This window comes from Fusarium subglutinans (genome assembly GCF_013396075.1).
Source record: "Fusarium subglutinans strain NRRL 66333 chromosome Unknown NRRL66333_c0000021, whole genome shotgun sequence".
Taxonomy (NCBI): Eukaryota; Fungi; Ascomycota; class Sordariomycetes; order Hypocreales; family Nectriaceae; genus Fusarium; species Fusarium subglutinans.
The window spans coordinates 56,674-76,909 of NW_023502084.1; the positions used below are offsets into that span (position 1 = coordinate 56,674).

General features: G+C 49.4%; 4 protein-coding genes across 4 annotated transcripts; 2 read left to right on the forward strand and 2 right to left on the reverse strand.

Moving 5' to 3' along the window:
* Positions 1-682: 682 nt before the first annotated feature.
* On the reverse strand, positions 683-1,948 carry FSUBG_2453 (vegetative cell wall gp1; the record flags this gene model as incomplete). The annotated part of the gene is made up of 1 exon (XM_036680227.1): positions 683-1,948. One exon carries the CDS (start codon positions 1,946-1,948, stop codon positions 683-685), a length of 1,266 nt encoding a protein of 421 aa, XP_036541971.1.
* Positions 1,949-13,824: 11,876 nt separating this feature from the next.
* Positions 13,825-14,357, reverse strand: FSUBG_2454 (uncharacterized protein; the record flags this gene model as incomplete). The annotated part of the gene is made up of 2 exons (XM_036680228.1): positions 13,825-13,863; positions 13,974-14,357. 2 exons carry the CDS (start codon positions 14,355-14,357, stop codon positions 13,825-13,827), a joined length of 423 nt encoding a protein of 140 aa, XP_036541972.1.
* Positions 14,358-16,778: 2,421 nt separating this feature from the next.
* On the forward strand, positions 16,779-17,858 carry FSUBG_2455 (T10; the record flags this gene model as incomplete). Its single annotated transcript, XM_036680229.1, has 1 exon — positions 16,779-17,858. One exon carries the CDS (start codon positions 16,779-16,781, stop codon positions 17,856-17,858), a length of 1,080 nt encoding a protein of 359 aa, XP_036541973.1.
* A 781-nt stretch (positions 17,859-18,639) lies between these two features.
* On the forward strand, positions 18,640-20,100 carry FSUBG_2456 (uncharacterized protein; the record flags this gene model as incomplete). Its single annotated transcript, XM_036680230.1, has 1 exon — positions 18,640-20,100. One exon carries the CDS (start codon positions 18,640-18,642, stop codon positions 20,098-20,100), a length of 1,461 nt encoding a protein of 486 aa, XP_036541974.1.
* Positions 20,101-20,236: the final 136 nt, after the last annotated feature.

Here is a 20,236-nt window from a genome sequence, read left to right on the forward strand (position 1 = left end):
ACGCCCCCCCCAACCCCTCCTCATAGCTCTAATGCATGAGGACATTGCTTCCATCCATCAATGAGGAATGCTAAAGACGTCAAATCCTCCAGATTACCGTGTAGTAAGTAGCCTTCCGTTCTAAGTGTCAATCACTTTTGTTATCCTAACGCGCGCTGATCCCAAAAGACAAAATAATATCCAAGCTCCGAAAACAAAAAGTAAAAAAAGAAATCGGAGTCTGTCACTCCTTGTCATCACTAAAGATGACTCGCTTGCTTGCTCCCCCTCGCCAACTGCTCGCGTCATTCCGAACGGAAAAAACACTGGGTATCTCGAATTGGAAGAAAAAGAAGCCCCCTCGATATCGATCCCCTCCTCCGCGCGCGCGTTTGCATTGCTGGTGGTACAGGTCGCCCCATGAGTCTTGGTGTCTTTGTTTCGATTGCCAAGTCAATAAAAGAAATCGCTTCCTTGGGACGAGGTAGAGATGTCGTTAAAAGAAAAGATAGATGGAAATCCTTTTGATGGGTATGAGTGTGTATCCAGGAGATCCGGGTAATAGTGGTAGTATACAACGGATATGGGTATCCAGTCCGGCGAGCTTTGGTAAATGTCACTGGCCGGTATCATAGGATCCTCAGGTATAGGTATGGTATGGTAGGTCAACAGAAACAATCCAGGGGTCCAATGGATGATCCGTTTATTTGGTAGGGTTCCGGAGAATTTCTTCACAGTTGGCGTCAAAGCGAAGGTTGAAGAGCCTCACGTTTTGCATAAACTTCTCCGTCTTGTCGAGCTCTCGGTCACGTCCAAAGAGGGTCTCAACAAACTCGACACCAGCATTCTTGCCGAGGCCAGCTTGCTTGCGCTTGGCAGCCTTGAGCATGGGGGCTTCACAAGCCTTGAGGAGGGATCGGAGCTTCTCAGTGAGGCGCTCACCGGCCTCGATGAACTCCTCAACAAGGTCACGGTTGTCAGGGGTGCGGACGCGGCCAACTGTCTCCTCAGCCCGCTTGACCTTACCAGCGAGCTGAATGAGAAGCAGCCACATCTCACCAGCCATATCAGAGATAGGAGTGGCAGGGCCTTGGTGGTAGACGGTCCAATCATAGATCCACTTTCCGAGACTGTTGGCATCAAAGACACTACCTAGGAGAAGGATGGGCTCTTCAGCAGGGTCCCAGTTCTTGAGTGAGTATCCAGCAGGAATGCGGTGCTTGCGAGCATCGGCATCAGTGGCCTTGGGAGTAGAGGGAGTGGAGGCGGGCTTGCTGCGGTGTGAGCTGGCGGGACGGACAGTCTGTGGCCGGGGAGGGGGGACCGCGGTGGAGGATCGACGGCTGTGGCCGAAACTGGTAGGAGGTCGAGGTTGAGGCTGAGGCGACTGGAAAGTAGAAGCCTGCTCTCGTGTGTAGTAGTCATCGTAGACAGCGGCGGTGGTAGCACCCTGCAGGTAGTCGTCGTAATTAGTGTACCGTCCCCGGTCATCATCAAAGTCTCGAGGTAGGAAAGCGGATTTGCGGTGCTGATTGATCTTGGAGCGGGACTGTGCGGGAAGCACATATGTATGTCCCAGCGCCTCGATGATCTCGTCCTCGTCGGATTCTCCATATGGGGTGGAAGCCCGGACATAGGTAAATGAGAATCGGCGGTCGCGCTTGGAGCGCGGAGATGACTCGGAAGGCCTGCGCGACGAAGAAGTTTTGTGACTCACATCTGCCGTGCTATATTGCCCAATGCTGTTGTAGCGAGGCGAGTCCTTTGGAGGACGAGGGCTGAAGTCGCTAGCCTGAGAGTAGCTGTTGAATCGCGAATGAGCCGCTCGCGTCGCTGGCCGCCTGGGAGTTGAGTCGGCCCAGGTCGGCCTCGGGGAAGGGGTGGGAGTTGCGGACGACATCCTCGAGTAGACGCTGTCGTAGTCGTGGATCGGCGTCGATCCAGGAGTTCGTGGAGATTTGTAACTCATGTTATTGTGTGGCGATGTCCAACTGACATCCGCTGTTTCCAGGGTTCAAACAACTGCTCTCCTCCCGAGCACCCGCAGTTGTTGGGTTGTGGTTTCGCTCGCGGATTATCGGAGGTTGATCTCGTGTCTTTTTTGTTGGTATTTTTCTAGTGAGTAAGTTGAGCTGGCTTGTCAGGAATGTCAAGACTGCATGCAAGCAGATTCAACGATCAAGATGCGCCGGGGAAGAGACGCCCAAGGGGAGGTGATGGAAGTAGGCCCGTCACCTCGGTATGTAGTCGGAGGAAAAGAGGTTAGAAGATTCTTTTGCGACGGCGAACATGACCAATGGGTATTATATCTCTCCTCAACTTGGAGGTATAGGCACCAGATCCCGTAGAACCTGGTAGTAGTCTCGAGAAGACGCTGGACGCTTCGAGTGTCCAGAAGCCAGATGAGTAATTGACGGAGAAAAAAAGAGCGATGACGTCGATGCAACGACGTGCTGAATAAGTTTTGATGAACTTGTTTGGGGATTTAGAGTGATTGGCAAGCGCCAAGATACGTGAAAGAGAGGAGGAAGGGAGGGTGAGCGGGAAGCAACAGAGATATATATTCTAAGATTTGTGTGTGTGTCTCTGGGTGTGGACACCTCACGCACCGCACCGACTCCCAAACCTGCCTACACTACCTTAGCGGGTGATGGCAGGGGAGGACGCTAGTGGGAGGAGGGGCCCGACCGGGGGTTGAGTAAAAAAAAAAAAAAGTGAGGACAGGGGGTATCAGATAGGGGCAGGGGGTGGAAAAGCCGCAGGCAGGCTTTGTGAGGGTGTGGTAGAATTGAGTGACTCTTCCAACAGCGAGACAGGGGTGCAAGCTGGCTTAGTTATGTAGGCTTCGCATTTGCACTCTTCCCGCCGCTGAACTTGATTCCAGTGGTTGCAGTGACTGCAGCGCTGTGTAGTGCTGTGCTGTGCTGCTGCGCAATGCTGAGTGAGGTCTTTGGTGATTAATTTAGAATCTTTTGTGCTCTTTTGACTGTCAATCAGTCCAAACTCGTGCGTTTATTCGATGTCGCTGGCGAGTACTAGAATCACCTCGAACTGATATGACTCAGAAAGAGGCAGTGTTGCTTGCTTGATTGATTGCGACCGAGTACAGCACCGCAGCGTATCGTATCGTGTCGTATTGCTAATCAGGGTGTAAGAAGAGACAGAGTTTAACGCTTAGTCAAAAAGCCCATACTGTACGTGCGCACAGCCAATTTCTCTCCAACCAGTCGAGTCAACGTGCGCCGCGCACTGGCCTCAACTTTGATTTGTTTGGCGAAATGAACCAAAACGGTGACGCAGTCTCTACCAGGACCACCGCTGCAAGGCCAGACGCTGCAATGCGGCCAAGTTTTGCTGGGTTTTCCGATAATTTTGTGGAAGGATGGCTGTGTCCAGTCGCTTTTCTTTTTAAACGCCCTACCGCGTCCGCAACCCAATTCAGTTTTATCTTTTTTTGGTTGGGTACTGGTATTTTCGGGTTTGATCAATTATGATCCAACTCGACGACTTCTCACGCGGCGCAAACTATGACTCAGTCTTGAATCAGTCGTCAGCTAATTTGTTCATGAACCAAGGGGCGAAAAAGCACATTCAAGGAATAGGGGGAAGGATATGATAACAGGTAATTCTTGTGATAGGTAGGCAAAGAGGCAGCCTTTCAAGTGAAAAGGAGCAAAAGAGAGCATGAAAAGTTGACAGGCCAATTTGATTGACTGCTTTCCAATCCAATTCAGCTCTGAGTGTCATGTAATTGTCCCAGGGTGTGTATATAGCAGCGCACTGAGTGCACTGGTGCCTCTTTGTCTCTCAACAACAAGACAAGCAGCAACACGAGGGACACTGCACTCGCACACAACGCACACAATTCGACTGCCCCTTTTCTCCAGAGCCTCGTTTCTTTTCTTTTTTCTTGTTCCTTTTGTTTCCTCCTGTATCACACTGAACCAGCCACCAAATGCAGGGAGAAACAATGCTGGGATGAGTGAAAAGTGTGCGGATCCGACAAAAAGGAAAACGAGACAAGGCCACAGAAAAGTTTTCTTCAAAATGAACAAAATGAGTAAATAATATTTACCTGGCGGACTTTTCGGGAGGCGGGGTTCAGTGCAGTACCGGACTCCCTGATCGAATATTGCTTGCTTCTCTTGACACCAATGTCTCGTCTCGCACGCCTCTTTCTCACTTCTCAAATTCCCCTTGTTCCGAAATTCAGCGAGCAACAGCCAGAACTCGCCAGGCCAGAAATTGGCTTTGAATATCCAGACAGAGGGCGTGTGTCCCACTGACGAGCCAGTTGAATTTACCGGCGGGGAGTAAGCGAGATTGACGGCCTGGATCCAAATCCCAAAGAATCCCAACGTCTTGTTGCAGGCCCGGATGCCCGCGATTCTCTTCCGGTGAAAATTTTTCCTTCTCCTTGGGCTTCTAGGCGCGCTGGCGGCAACCGAACCAACAGGGGGCCCAGCTCCAAAGCTCGCTCGGTGTGATTCAAGCCTGGCCAGGGCGCTCAGTAGACCGTTACGGATACAACCCCCTGGATACACTTTGGAATATTAAAGTAACTTAGATTAATTAGGGTATTGGGCTGGGTAAGGGTATGGGAAAGTTTTCCTGAGGATACGGAAATACGAACGAGATGCTGACGCAACGGAGCGGCCAGCAAGGATGATGATGGACTTGGGGCGCCGTTTTGCCTGGAGCTTGTGAATGTGGTCCTCGTAATCCATGCAAAAGGCTGTCAGCCTGGCCCTTAATAGCACTTGCTTGACACAAGTGCGACGCGAGGCTGGCGATGACTCGAAGCTACCGGTAGGCTACCACCTGGAGTCGTTGCGCCGTCAGCCAGTGAGTAACCTGGTCGGTCTTGTCTTGTCGCAAGGCAGCGCAGCCGAGGACGATATCCACTAGTTGCTAGGGCTCTATGTATGTCAACAAGGCTGGAATGGATGGCGAATCATACAACATACAATACAGTACAGTAGTGTAGTTACAAGACAGTTTCTGAACCTTGGGGCCTTGGTACGGATACTCGACTCGGTGAAATGTATGTTGCCTGGCCTCCGATTATACGGCGTGGCACGTATTTAGGTAACAACAAGGCCTCGTACAAAGCAACAACCGGAGAGTTGAATGGCAAAACTCCGCAAGCTGTGCCGCTGTGAGGATGGAGTTAACGGACAAAGACTCATTGACAGTTGGAAAATCAGGGAAGGCTGTCGACCTTTATCAATCAGCCTCAGGTTCTTCACACCATCATGATTTATCATCACACGCTTACCACCAATACTTTCTCATTGGGCGGTTCCAGCGTGCGCGTACATACATCATCAGCAGCAGTAAATGGGTGTCGTGCATTTTCCCCCAAGGGCTCTCATGCATGAGATGCTCTACCTTGTGACAGGTTCGCCTTGGAGGAATCATTACCACTACTTCTCCGCATCACGCATCACAAATAGCCACCGTGAATTTGAGGAACCGCCAATCGGTAAAAAACAATGTGATGGATGATTCGAGGGTTGCACATCGAGGTTGCCACATTGTGCATGTGATGAGTTCCTCCGTCTTACGAATACGGATGATTACGGAGTTTCCTTTCGTTCTTTCTTTTTACAACTTTCCTTTTTGAGCAGTTTTGAAGTTTTGCAACCCTGTTCGTTGTAATATTGATTTCGAGTCCTAGATTTTCACGGCAAATACAGCGGCGGTTGAAAATGAAGAGGCTGGGAGAGTCGTCCCCTTGCATTAGTGACAATCACATCAGCTCCCTCACATGAAGTCACTGGCAGTTCGAACAAAGCTGTGATTGCCACCAATGCAGAGTGATCTGACGAAAGAAGAATCGAGCGAACAAAAACCAGTGGATCGGATTGTCAACAGGTCTTCTCCGCACGCACGGCACGGCGGGCGGGGGCCAAACAAAGATGGAGATGGAGAAAGGGAAGACGGATATGGAGAGATCGTGCATTCGGTACTGGACGAGTTGGAAGCGCAAGCGCGGCAGCGGAGTCGACACATGTCAAACCCTGCACCGGAGATGTGGCTCGCGAATGGGGTCGTTTCCTTTCGATATGTGGCCTGCCACTGCAACGGCACTAAGGTAGCTAATGCTGACGGAACGAAGTGGTAAACAGACCAGAAGAAGAGGCCTTCTACCCAGAGACGGATAATAAGCGTCCCATGCGAGTCTCTCTCTAGCCCGCCTGACACTCAAATCACTCTCCAGGTCAGGTCTTCCATTCTTCCATTCTCTTCAACCCCATCGGATCCAAATTCCAATTCCACATCAAGACTTTTGTGTCACACTGAAATGCTGCAGTTGTTCACTTCCGGAAAGACAAGATACTTGGCATGAATCGCCCTTTAACTCGAATACCTTGCTCATAGTAAGTACAAGACTCCGTAAATTACGCCGCAATGTCAATCATATTTCGCCCTTGATCCGCCTCCCATATCCAGAAACATATCCCGATATACGCCGAACGAAAAAGGGAGACCGTCGCTTTGATGAACTACCCTTTCTTCATGCCGATAGATAGACTCGAGATTGGGCCTCGGCCCTAGTTCCATGCTTTGCCTGTCACGGCTGGCATTTTGTCTGCACCTTTCCGGTCTGTGGTATTGATTGGGCAGAGCCTAACTCTTGACATCTTAGATTTCCATACCTTGATCGTTCATTTCCGTCTCAGATCTGGCAGGTACGGTATCTTTCTGTCAACTCCTTTTAAACATCTTGCGTCCGTGATTCAGATTTTTTTCTCAGCTGCCTTGTAGCCATTTAAACCCCTGCCGTCGATTCTACGCCTTGAGTCAGAACGCTGAACAAGATGACACATACGACACAAAACAATTGAACAGTTTCAACATTTCATGACTTTTACATCAGTTTGACTCTGACTGTTGTATGATTCAAAAAGTCCTGGTATTGTCCTCCCGCATCCGGACCGAAGAAATCAGAGGTTTGATTGCGAGTGCCAACGCTCTGGCCTCCTCAACTTTCAACAACACCCAGGATCCCAGAAGGCTTTTATCCGGTTGTCGTTCTCACCAAAATGGACTCTGCTGGGATGACCGGACCGAAGATTACCTGTGCCCCGGGGCCAGGGGACAAGGGTATTGATCAAACATCCTTGAAATGACCATGGATAGGGTTTGCAATGGCCGGCGATGGGACGGACGAAGCAGGGGGTGGATAAGAATTCCTGGAGCCGGAGTCAACAGGCCTCGGAGCTTGTGGTCATTGCCAGGGGGGATAGAGTCTGGACGGGCGTGTCTAGGGGGACCCTGACTTCCCGTCCAAGATGACTGACTACTGACTCCCCCCTGGTCATGGTGCAAAACGCGTGCCTGAGTCCCAGAATTCGGTCACTGAGGTCTAGCGGCCTTTGCGCCGACGACATTGCCCTAATGGCACCCACAATGACAGCGGCTGAGCGATCCAGACACGAGGATGGAGTCCTCAAACGGGTAATGGGTACGCGGGGAGACGATTCTGGCCTTTCAGAGGCTCGAGAGTTTCTCTAGAAGCTCTCTGCTGGTGGATTCGCGGATGGCGGACAACAGCCGGATGGAGTCTGCTTCAAACATTGCCCAGCTTCAACCCCAGTCTGTCGTCGGTGTTGCTAATATTACTGCAGGATCGATGATATTTTCATGACATTTTCCATTTTGACAAAATTATTTTGTGTGCGTGTGCCCACAATGTTAAATATTTGGCAAAAATCGGTCAGTGTGCAGCTCTGAGACAAGGATTTCCCACCAGATTACACGGGATGGGCTGTGCACTGGTCCTGGCCATAAGACCAACACATTAAAACACCCACGACAACGCAGCGCAAGCCAGCACAACCCTCAGGAAAAAGGGTCAAGAATGCGACTGTACAGTGTGTACATACACAGTCGACACTCAATAACAAGAGAGACCCGGGCGTTCGGTCTGAGCTTCCTTCACCTTGGCCTTGACCTGGGCCCGAGATTAAGGCCAGAGACAATGGGTCACATATAACTTACACTCCCCCCGCACGCCCCCCTTTAGGCCTTGCAATGAATTTTAGAAGGGAAAAAATATCGCGGCCCAACGCTATCCTCTGCTTGCTGCTGGGCACCATGTTTCATACGCTAATAATAAGAGAAGCCTTGCCCTTGTCATTGCGAGTTTCCCTGTCGGCATGTGGTACACAGCCGAGTCCAGGTTTAAAATTATCTAGGACTGTCTGGTGTGTTTATCTCAGAATACGGATAATAAACATGGTGTTGGTGTTGGCTTTGACAGAGCAACAGAGAAGGAAGATTATTGCGATGGACATTTTTGGGCATCAACAGTTTGTCTCTGGTCTGGTCTGAAAGTCTGTAGTATGTATGTCTTGGTCGGTGTGTTTTGCTCTTCAGCTATTGTTTCAAAAAAAAAAAACTTCAGAATTGCATCTTTTTCTCAATGGCTTCTGACGGATGCATGGATGGATATGGATATGGATATGTATGTCCAACATCGAGACGCACACGCCCTCGCGGCGTATAATGTCGTCGGCCTTGTTGTTGGCGGCCATTGAGGTGGACTTGCAATCCCCATTGCCATCCTTGTTCCATGCAATCCTCGATCACCCTTGTCCAACATGAATATTTTGCCTTTTTCTTACTTCAAGGATAAATTTTCGTCGCGAGATGCCTTCCTTTACTGATGGAGTCTACGACAGCCTTGCTCTCTGTCTGACAGCTTTGCCGCACTTTGAAATGACTGATCCATCGCATCGCTCGATATTCGGCGCTGTCGGTTGTTGCCGCCATCATCTTTCTTGACCGATACTGCTCTCAATGGCCCTCCGAGTGGATGAGCCGGTGACTCATAGCTATCCCTTCCCTTGATGCTGGCGCTGACAGTGTCTGCAGCTCGATGCATATACCCTCTGCTTTGCTGTATTGATGTCCAAACAAACCCGCGGCCCCGTCATATCGGTCCCGCCATGCACCCCAAGTTAGAAGCCGATTGGCATCCACCACACGCACTGCCTTGTCTAGCAGACGCAGACGCAGACACAGACGCAGACATACATACACAGACACGTTGCTGTGTACACCACCATCAATCAAGCTTCACGATAGAGGGGAGGCGGGAGAGGGTACTACCCCCGGTGTGTAAGTGATGGAGGGGCACAATAGAACACCAGAATGAGCTCTTCTCTTCTTTTGATCAGGACTTTTGCATGGCGGATATGCGTCTGCAGAACCCTGGTGCTTTTGACTTATCCTTACACGACAGCTCTCCTCTATTCGCTGCGTCAAGCGACGATGTCCAAACAACAAAGCCAATGCCCCTCCAAACAACAAAGCCAATGCCCCTCCAAAAATAAATTCGAAAAAATAAATGGTCCTTGGCAACAAGTTTTCCAGGTTTCCCCTCCCCCTCCAACAGTCTAGCCAACCTACTGCGGACGCTATAACAACAAGGCGGTCTTTTTTCAGCTTTTTTCTCTCTCTCTCTCTGCTCCTCACCGACTGTTGCAAAAGACGGTGCCCATTGCTCGGGTGCGTACCGTTGATGGGGATGCACCATCGCGGGGCTCTTTTGCGAAGACGGGCCGCTATCAGAGGCAGCACAGCGCTTCAAGGATAGGACTCGAGAGAGAGAGAAAAAGACGGAACCCCATCGCCCTGCAGCTCCCCGAGACCTAGATCACGACGTGGACGCAAAACGGCCAAGGCTGAAGGTATACAAGGACCAGAAGCTGGCCGCATAGTGACGTATGCAGGATCCCACAGATCCATGGCGGCTCTCAGTGAAACGTTGTTAATGAAGGCTCAGAGAGAAACTGTGTGTACTACGGTAGGAAATCTGCATGTTGCCAGTATCATGGCGTGCAGTAAAGTTGCTTCCCTAGTGTTTTCTAATGCTCAAGATATACACATACATACATTTACATATACATTACATTACGTTTTGACTAGACTTCAAGCCGTTGCAGATGTAACCCTTCCGCTAATACAAGACAAGATCAAGCGCCGACGATCAAAAAGCACACCGCAGCAACACCGCCGTTTTAAAGATCGCGGAACTAGAATGCAGTGCCCGCTATAGCGTCCTCCACTTGGGTTGACAAGGGCGATCACTCTTGTTTCTATGTTGCTTTTTCCTCTTTTTTCCCCCTTCGCACTGGAAAATTCTCTTCTCCAAATGCATGAGAGCGCTTAAGGTGTGCTGCGAGGCCATTAGGGCAAAGACACGCAGCTGCATGCATTGCATATTTTAAAAGAGGGTCTTTTTTTGACATGTCTTCTGTTGGAGCGCCAACGCCCTGTTGTGCTGCATCACGATGGAGTATTATAGCTAAAAATTTCCAGTTGTCGGTGACGAAATAGAAGCCTAGAATAGTCTGATCCCGGTAGTCCCGTGGACAAGAAGAACAGCAGAGAGGGGAGAAGAGAAGAGTCATACGTGAGGTGAGCCCCTCCAGTTCAAGGCTCAGGCGCGTTCATGCCCAGCGGTTCTCTGAAAGGTGGTGTTGTCTGCGTTGTCCATGCCTCGAGGGTACAGGATGGATGCTTTGGTGCTGGGCCCTTTCGGGTCCGGCCGTAGAACAAATGAGATCCGACCAATGGATGCATTAGCACAATCTGCAGCTCGGGAACCAGAACGACATGTTCCCGCTCTTTCACACGTCACATCACATCTCAGTTTTGGGAAAAGCATAGGCTATGTACCAATGGCGAGATTAGGGCATGGCCAGAGGAGAGCAAGGGGGGTCGACATGAAGCCCTGTGTTGTTATGCGATGCTGCACGGTTGCAGTAGGTAACCAACCCTAGACCACAGAATGAATATTCGCAAATCGAAATGACAGGGCGAGCGGAGGAGTAAGTGAGAAAGTCGTGATAAGGTCTATTAGTTCGTGATATTCATCATGATGCCTCAGTATGGCATGTGAAGAGGTGGTCTGCTGCCAAGGTTATCACCACCTCAGCAGCGCTGACACATCATTTGCTCGTGAGAATAGTAACATTGGCCAGCAGGCCTCAAAATATAGTGGTGATTTTTTTTTCTTTGGTTCAACACGCACCCCTCCATTGCATATTGCATGACTACTAGCCACGTGGGATGTGGCTGTGCTTTTCGAGGGTCCAGCCACAACCACTCGGCCGGGTCCGCCACCGGGGCCCGATTCGCGCACGGCAACAAAACGGCAGCGGCAGCGGCAGCGGGAGGCATGTGATGGGTCCTGCAGGAGACCGTGGTTCCCGATTTTCTGGGTCTCGTATGCGGGCCCATCAAACATCTCCATTTCTCACGGGCTGACGTGACGTGACAGTTTGTGAGCCTAATTAATTCAAGTGACGTAGGACGATATCAACTTCAAACCACTCGTTTGAATGATAATTATCGCTCGTCTGTGACTGATAAGAATGACCGTGTCCCCTGCTGCCTAAATCACGTCCATCCTGTCATTTCATCAACAACTCCCCCGCCACCCAATTTCCATGCTTCTTTGGCGATTGGGCGTCTTTTGCCCCCCGTTCAACCTGACGAAATCCCCAACAAATCAACCGTTCATTCTTTTCTCAAGGATTGATGGTTATCGATAAGCCTACACAAATGAGTCACACTTTATCGCAAACGCTCGTGAACTTGAATAGTTGGCCAGCACATCATGGAAGCCCCTGACACAGCCACACCGATATGTCAAACCGACCATCGAATCAACTGCCTTACCTACTTACCTCCTGCTTGGTACAAGTCATTTGAGCAGAGTCCTAAAGTGCCAGGATATGTGATAGGCAGCAGCGCGCAAGAGGGAGCTCACGATGACGCACACGCGATATCTCAGATTCCTAATACGCGAAACGTGTCGCGCCAGGCAATATCTCACGCGAGGCAAGCACTTCACATGTCTGGAGCCAATACAAAACCGCGGGGTAAGAGGCACAGCCTTGTGAAATGTCATTCACGGTGATGGTGAATGGTGGCGATGTTAGCAAATGGGACGGTAGACCGGGTTGATATCCGTGATACCGACACGCCTTTGTCTAAATGGAGGTTGGCATAGTGCTAATATGTTTCGTAGTCGACGATTGACCAGGTTTACTGAAGATTATTGGTGAGCGCAGAGGCTGGATGACCCTCAAGAGGCTTTGACCAGTTGCTGGGTCGACCAATGTGAGGGCATTGTAGGACACATCGTGCTGAGGAGAGAGTCACAGGTGAATTGGCAAGCGGCAAATCAGTATTGCTCATCGTAGGTCTGCAAAGACCCAAGAAGCTTTAGAGGAGCGCTTGAGAACCTATACCTATCCGTTCGATGAAGGGACACAGCGAGGCTTTGATCGCGATACCTCAGGCACCGCCTAGTCTCGAACATCCACCACTCTTATACTGAGGTTTGTTAAACGAAGTCACAATATTTATGATTAAAATAAATGGATCACGCTTGTTCTTTCTAGAAGCAGGGCCATTCCTGTTACTGATTTCCTCCACATTGAAGTGGCCGGCAATCATCTCTTGGCCGAGTAAGAGGACGAAGTGATGTTGGTTGTTCCATCCACCTATCTCTATTATACCAGTCACTGGCCTGACAATTTCAACACCATGTTTCTCGAATTATATCGCATTTTGAATGGAAGTACTTGTTCTCTGCAGCGAGAGATGTTTGTTTGATAGCAAAGACAATTAGGGGCTCGCACTTAGCAGACAAATGCTTCAAGGACGCCTTACATGAGCCATGTCGCAACTATTCTCCTTGTATTATATTATATTAAGCATGTACTTGTAATGTAAATAAATATCGATATAATTGTCAGATCCGGCGGCAATTTATATAAGTATTAGAAACCGAATCGCCAAGGCGATGCCCTACCATGCCCCTTGTTCTACATCACTCGTATTTTGTGTAAGAGATGCGCCAGACGTCAAGGCAATGATGCGTGAGGGCCAAGAGACTATAGGCGTCGAAATTATCGTCGGTGATACACCTATAGACAAGAGAAGACCTACGAGTTGCACGCTTTAGGGACACGAGCAAGTCTTACAACCCTAAGATCCACAATGTATAGGTATCCTTATAATCCTAGTGCCGGTCTACAAGACCTGCCAATACTTCTTTAAGCATGAAAGATTTAAGAGTTAAGCTATATAACAGCAAAATGGAGAAGTTCTTATCAGTTGTACAGCCTGGCTACCGAGAGGATGAGGCCCCAAGCCAGACAGCCAGATGAGTTCTGGGGCATTCAATTGATCCAGAAGTCGACAATCTTTCAGGAGCGAAGTTGAACAGTTTGAAATCTGGTAAACTGCTTCTGTAGCTTGAATACTGTTAGTCACTACTTAGCGGCGGGTGAAACGTCCGCTCTGTATTTGATGATTGCTTCTGTTAAGGCCACCCTGCATGACGTTGGCGTCAAATGTTTAGCTACAGTAGAGACATACACGCCCCTTCCTCGGCCTCAATAAAGCTGGAAATCCTCATAGAGAATGTATCAATCTTTAGAGTGTACAATGCACAGAGAATATGTATAGAAACGTCTTGTTTGTTGCGGAACTCTATAAATATGCCCCTAGAAGCTTTACCTTAGCATGACAACACCTGCAGATATCTTGGTAGCTAGATCCCTGTACAAGAGATTTTCAGATTCAGAAAGCTTCAAAGGTCGGATGTTCTATTTCTAGTTTAGTGAATAACACAGGGGTCACTAAAGTACGAGTCTATTGCCCTTCAAGAACCCTCATGGAGGTATATCCCTTCTAACCTCTATAAACCATTAAACTCCCAGACCAGTATAACGCCAACTGCTGAACCGTAGACACTAAAACCACGCCTACGCTATTCGGCGCAGCAGAGCGGGATGCAATCCAGGTCTGCATCTCTCACGCGGCTTCGTCTTGAGCCCATTGAAGCTGCATTTCCTATGGGACCTGAGGCAGCTTAGGCAGGAGTACGTCTGGATACTCGCTGGCCTCTGAGCCACAACACAATTTCCGGCCTTGCAGCATTTGCAAGGATAACGGGCTTGTACCCCGTTTTCTTCCAGGGCGTGGACCTTGATGTGGTCCGCGAAGTTGCTCATGTTGTACTTCTTGCCGTTGCACCTGGAGCACGTCTTCTTATTGTTGGCCTTGCCGCGGGCCCTTTCCTTGACAATGGGTCGCTCCGCGGTCGCTTGAGCAGGAGCTTCATGCTCTGCCCCGACAGTGTCTTCCGTCTCTGCCTGAACCGCAGATTCCTCCTCTTTGCTGCGCTTGATCTCGTAGTCATCGCAACAGCACTGCTCGTCTGGATTATCCCGGTGCGTGCAGAGCTCCTCCAAAGGCTTCATGACAACGCACCAGTAGCATTGTCTGGCTCGAGCGCGCTTCTTCTCTTCCACCTGCCGAGCGTTGATTGGTGTAAAAGAAGACATTTCTGATGGTAGTTTAGGGGTAAGTTTAATATCAGGGTGGATTTCCCTTGATGTGTGGTAGGAATGTTTCGATGTGATAAAGTTGAGATGTTCTTATGTGATTGAGAGTGAGGAACTTGAGATGTTTTGATGTGATAAAGAGTAAAGAGTAAAGAGACGCCGGTTCCCGTTATCAGTATTACACTCCGGTTACGACCGGTGAGTGCAATCGTTGCTACGGCGAATCGAGAGGTTGCCCTTTCCCTAATTTCTTGTCATTCGCTTTCCCCCAAGGGTAGGTACTTCATACACTCTTTCTTGGCCGCTTCCTGCTATCGCTGCTGGCCGTAAACCAGGGGTTCCATTCCGCGAGACGATCTCAAGTCGTTGAGGACAGGCTAGATAATAACAAAAGGAGATATTGTCTCTTTTATGGTAGAAGGATGGGAAGATATGTAAAGACATGGAAGTTATTTACAAAGTGTAATGGTATACTTTCGTTTGTAAGTGAAGCTGGAGGTGAGATCACCACTGAGAAGAAAGCCATTATCTTGCGCGCATTTCCTGAGTAAAGTATATAATACACCCTCGAATGCTCCCTAAAATGATTGGGCATCCCCTACGCCACGGGGATCAAGCTGAACACAACCATGATCATGTTTCCCTTCAGTTACAAAGGTCGAAATGAAACTTGTATGATATTGAACTAAATGAAGCTTTTGATTTGAGGTGGGAGCCGCACGCAAGGAGAGAACGCCACTGTGTCGGGGTAGACGAACATAAACGCATTTACAAGTCCGACTCAGGAGATCTTGAAGTTCAGCTGGTTCAGATTATATAGATATATAGAGTACTTGGAGTCAATACGACCGAGTCTAGACGATCACTAGTAGAGTATTTGCCCTATTTTGGTAGCCGTGGTACATTTTCATGTCACTCCGAAATGGTGGCACGGAACCATGGATGAGAGCATCTATAGACTTTGGACAAGCCTATTAACTTCCGCTAGAAAGACATGGTGAGAAATCTGCTGCCTAGCAAAGTCCTGTGTGACCGAGCATGCTGTTCTTGTGAGTAAACGAGGCCGTAGCAAAGACTGGCTTGTTGTTCAACATCTTGGAATTATTGCAAGCACTATACGAGCCACTGAATGAAATTGAGAGTCAATCTTTCCTACGGGAAATATGATGAGCCACTCGATACGAAAATCATGGCCATGATACGAATTGACGGGGACCCATATCGCTGAGGCTCACGACTTAGACGAGATATCATGGCTTCACTACAGTTCAAATTACCCCTGAAAATGCGCGCGATCCGAAACCCAAAACGGGAATTGACCAACAAACTGCCAGGTTTTTATTATAAACTTTAGATTTATACTGTTAAAGAGCGCGCATTTCGACAGACTCACGGGAGTGGCATATTTCTCGACAGCCTATCAGGGCCCACCTTTGAAAACCTTCGTTGTATTGCGGGAGAACGCCTCGTGCTGCCTCACTTATTTGATCTTGCAATTGTAAGAGAATGCCAGTCGCATTCAGAAAGAGCTTGCTCGAGAAAGAATATCACTTATGATTTTACGTGGTGTTATACAAAGCCCAGCATGCCTTCACTCTAGTGTCATGCAATTGCATCTCTGTCGAGGTTCAAATGAGAGCCACTTACACCGATCTGTACCTAAAAATAGCAGCAGTCAACGATGATGTTTGTAGAGCAAAAACAACTACATGTTTGGCAATCAATTGTATTGAAGAGGGGACTTAATTCTGCTTCACCAAATGTGGTTTCTTCCCGAATAATGGTCGTTCTCTTGATTGTCAAACACAAGCAGCATATCATGGTTGAGATGGTGTGATCTCAAATGACGATAAATAAGGCGACAAATTAATGGCCAGACACAAAGTCACAAACAGAAAAGATCTGAGACCCGGAGACCCCCGGCAATCTGGATCGATCTAAACGAGCAAGGATTATATTACCCAAGTATCAGGTGTCTTTCACGTGGAATTGTTACGCCCTGTCATCTCACGTTCTAAGCCTCAGCTGTTCCCATTCCCCGCAACGCAACTCGCTGGAGCTGAGGGGCGATATCCCGAAGCCGACCGCCGTAGCGACATCAGATCATTTCGGCATCTAACTCAAGTGAGGGACGCTATCTTACCGAGGGACAACTCAGGAACACGACACGTAGTAGGGGAAACTGACGTGTTTGTCATGACGAGGCAAACACGCCAAGGCACTTATTTATTAGGGAGTCTTTAAGCTTAAAGGCGCTGAGGTCCCCCACCCACTCACTGTAAGCGATTCAACGGGTTCAACATTTATGAATGCCACTTGCGTCAACCACCTTCAACGTCACTTCAGGAACAGACAAAATCTCCGAACCACACTCCCACAAAGCAAGACACGCATATTTATTAGTGGAAAGCCACCAAAGTCATGTGCATCGTACTTCTCACTACTGCGCATCCCGATTATGCATTAATCGCCATCGATAATCGGGACGAGTTCATTCTTAGGCCGACATCGCGGCCTCACTGGTGGACTCACGGTACATCTGGGCGACCAGTCTTATCGTCGCGGGATCTTCAACGAGCAGAGAAAGGAACATGGATGGGCATCAGCAAGGACGGTTTAATGGCCGTGCTCACCAATTACCGAGAAACAGATGTTCAGGACCAGAACCACCCTATTCATGCTGCCAAAAGCCGCGGCGGTATGGTCACCGCCTGGTTGGGAACACCGCCTGAAGAGAGCCTCAAGGACAGCGTCCACAAACTGGTCGAGAACGACGGCGTTAAGGGCGTCGGCGGCTTTTCTATGGTTTGTGGCAAGCTGAGGAAGCAGACTCAAGGTATTGCGATTGTAAGCAACCGGGCGGGCAATGTCGAAGAGGTGCCCATCATCGCCAAAGAGCGCGGTGAGATTTGGGGTCTGAGCAACACAGCATTCGATGCGAACGGAAAACAAGACGAATGGCCCAAGATCGCCATGGGAAAGAAGCTCTTCCGAGAAGCTATCGACAAATCTGTGTCGGACAAGAAAAGCAAGGACGACTTTGTTTCGGACCTCTTTGATGTTCTCAGCCACGACACACTACCCAGAAACGAAAACGCTAGTCTCGTCGAATATATTCACGAGCTCAAGAATAGTGTCTTCATCCCCTTGATCGGCGACGAAAAGCATCGAAAGGCAATGGAAGCGGCCATGGCCAAGGGACCGGGTGAATGGACAGATGATCAAGCCGCTGCTGAAGAGCTAATGTCCGAGGGCCGACCGGATCCCAGTACAACACCTATAATGGGTTTCGAGACTGGCATGTATGGCACACAGCGACAGACCGTTGTTCTGGTCGATTGGGAGGGGAATGTCACGATGGTGGAGCGGGCGCTTTGGGACGGAAATGGTAACGCGGTGCCAAAGGGAGAAGGCGATTTCAAGTTTGAGTTTGAGATCAATGGATGGAATGACGAGTTTTGCAATGGAAGCAAGAATGGGGAGACAAATGGACATTTGTAGACGACGTTAATGTTACGATGCATTGGATAAGGCCTTAGACAAAGAATAGACAGGCACTGGATATTAAGACCACGATAAGCCCCTACCTACCCGGCTCGTCATTTTGGTAACATTAACAGCAGTAAGGTACTAAGCTATAGGTAGGTACTCTACACGTTAGGGAAGAACTACCCAGAAGAACCATAGATCTATGTTTTGAAGAACGCAGAGCTGGAGAGCTCCAGAAAGAATAAGGGGATAGAGGGCCGAACAACCAAAGCGTCCTGCTCAAAAGGATGGTTATTTCTGCGACCAAGGGCCAGAAGAAGATGTACTCTTCAAATAACAGAAACAGAGGAAAGAGTATTGAGAGTGATTCTTGGAAAGTATCCTAAATAGCTTGCGGGCAGAGAGGTAACCAGCGAACGTTGTTGGGATTTCGGGTGACAGCAATGAAGAGAGGGGGAACACGACGCTGAGCACAGTAAGAGAATGGGACAGGATTGAAAAAAGACTGGGAATATTAGCGACTGTGTGTTTGTTTTTTGGACGCGTTGCCTGGAGACGTCTGGTTTATTTTGATGTGTAGTAGTGAAGTTTTGCCAGTGTCAGCGTCTGTCAGGTCGAGCTTTGCGCTTTGCCAGTGACGAAGAGTTGACAGCTACGTCCCGTCACCTGCTTGCGCTAGAAGAAGTCGTTTGTTTCCCCGGGCAAGCTGAGTGGGAGGGCATGATCTAATACAACAACAAAGCCAGCAATGCCTTACCTTTAGCTTCCGTTTCGACTTGCAACAACAGCAGCAATGGAGGCTTTTCGAAACAGCACTGGCTTCCAGAGATCCTCTTCTCGACTTCGTCTACCAACCCCGTCCAATGTCTTCTCGCGCGGAAAGAAGACGCGGCCTGTTATCTCTGGCCCAATTGGACCTGTCAAGAACTCTCGAGGTCCCGAATTCACTCGAAGTGAAACCCTCATCATTGTTCCCACCATCAAAGACTGCAGTGGTTCAGACGAGTCACTGTCGGACAAAGAAAACGTTGAAGCTAGGAAAGCCACTCGACGACTGTCTGCTAGCTTCTCGGCACATGGATCACTTGCTAGTCCCCCTACTATTGCCAGGTCTGGGCTGACTGCGACTTCGAGTTGCAACCTGAATGCGGCCTCTTGTTCAACTTCAACAAAGACTCGTATACCAACAACCAAATTTCATCTGCCCACAACAAAGAGAACCCTGAGCTCCCCGAAGCCTGGCCTTACTACTTCATCTTCGCATCAGTACCTTTCGAGTGCTGCCCCCATCAAGCCTTTGCCCACAACCAGCTCATTCCACTCCATCTATGAGGAGTTGAGCTTCGAGACTACCGTCCAAGACGAGAACGTCCCCCCCTCCGACCATAAAAAGTCAGCTCTCCCAGAATATGCTTACCAGGGCAGTTTTCCGAAGAACAAAAGCCGTCTTCCAAAGTCACGAACATTGGCCGTTTTGAGCGATCTTAAAACATCCATCTCCCGGTCTTCACTCAACTCCAAACTCTCCTCATCCCGCAGTTCCGATGACCCATCATCTCGCAAAACGTCTGCATCTTCAACAAGTAGTCTATTCGTATCAACTACCTCACGACTTGGGTTGTCGCGAGCATCCCTAGTTTCTCGATCCAGCAGCAGTTCCGGCACCACGGCGACAGAAGTGCAGCCAGACCCCAGCCATATCACCACATCACAACCATCTGCTTATTGGTCCGGGCGCTTTGTTTCTCTGCATGATCGTTTCTTAGCCGAAGAATATAGCAATGGGGAGGCCAGCGCCTTGGACTCGAGTCCTGGGCATCTCTTTCAGTACCACGCAATGACCACTGATCGTGTGGCTGTCAACTCCCGTCCGACTCACCTCTCCCACTCCACCACCACATCGGCACTTACAAGTCTAACTGGAACAAAGCCTCGCACCCCACCATGCAATAAGGATGCTAGATGCCTGCGAATTTTCCAACACCTCGAAAGCCTTTGTACTACAAGCGAAGCACGCCGGTCATTGGTAGCCTGGCAGCAGTCATATGCCCGCCGCGTGGGAAAGCCACATCTCCTTCCTCAGGGAGGTCGCATGGAGGACAAGAGTCTGATGGGCAAGCTTTTTGGCACAAACCCCAGCAAAGGAGGCAGACGAAGCCTCCCCACTATGAGCGAATCGCGCGTACCAGTCGCCAGAAAGACGAAGCCGGTTCCTGCGGCTAGAGGACGTGGGAAGCGGGTTTCCATCAACTAAATGCTCTTTGTCGGAGGAAGAAGACAAGCACGGACACACATGATTGCTCTCTTTGTTCTGAGCTCACTTATCATTGCTTGGATCATTTTAAGGTGTATAATAGTTGAAAGGGACATGTTTACAGCCAACAGTTGGC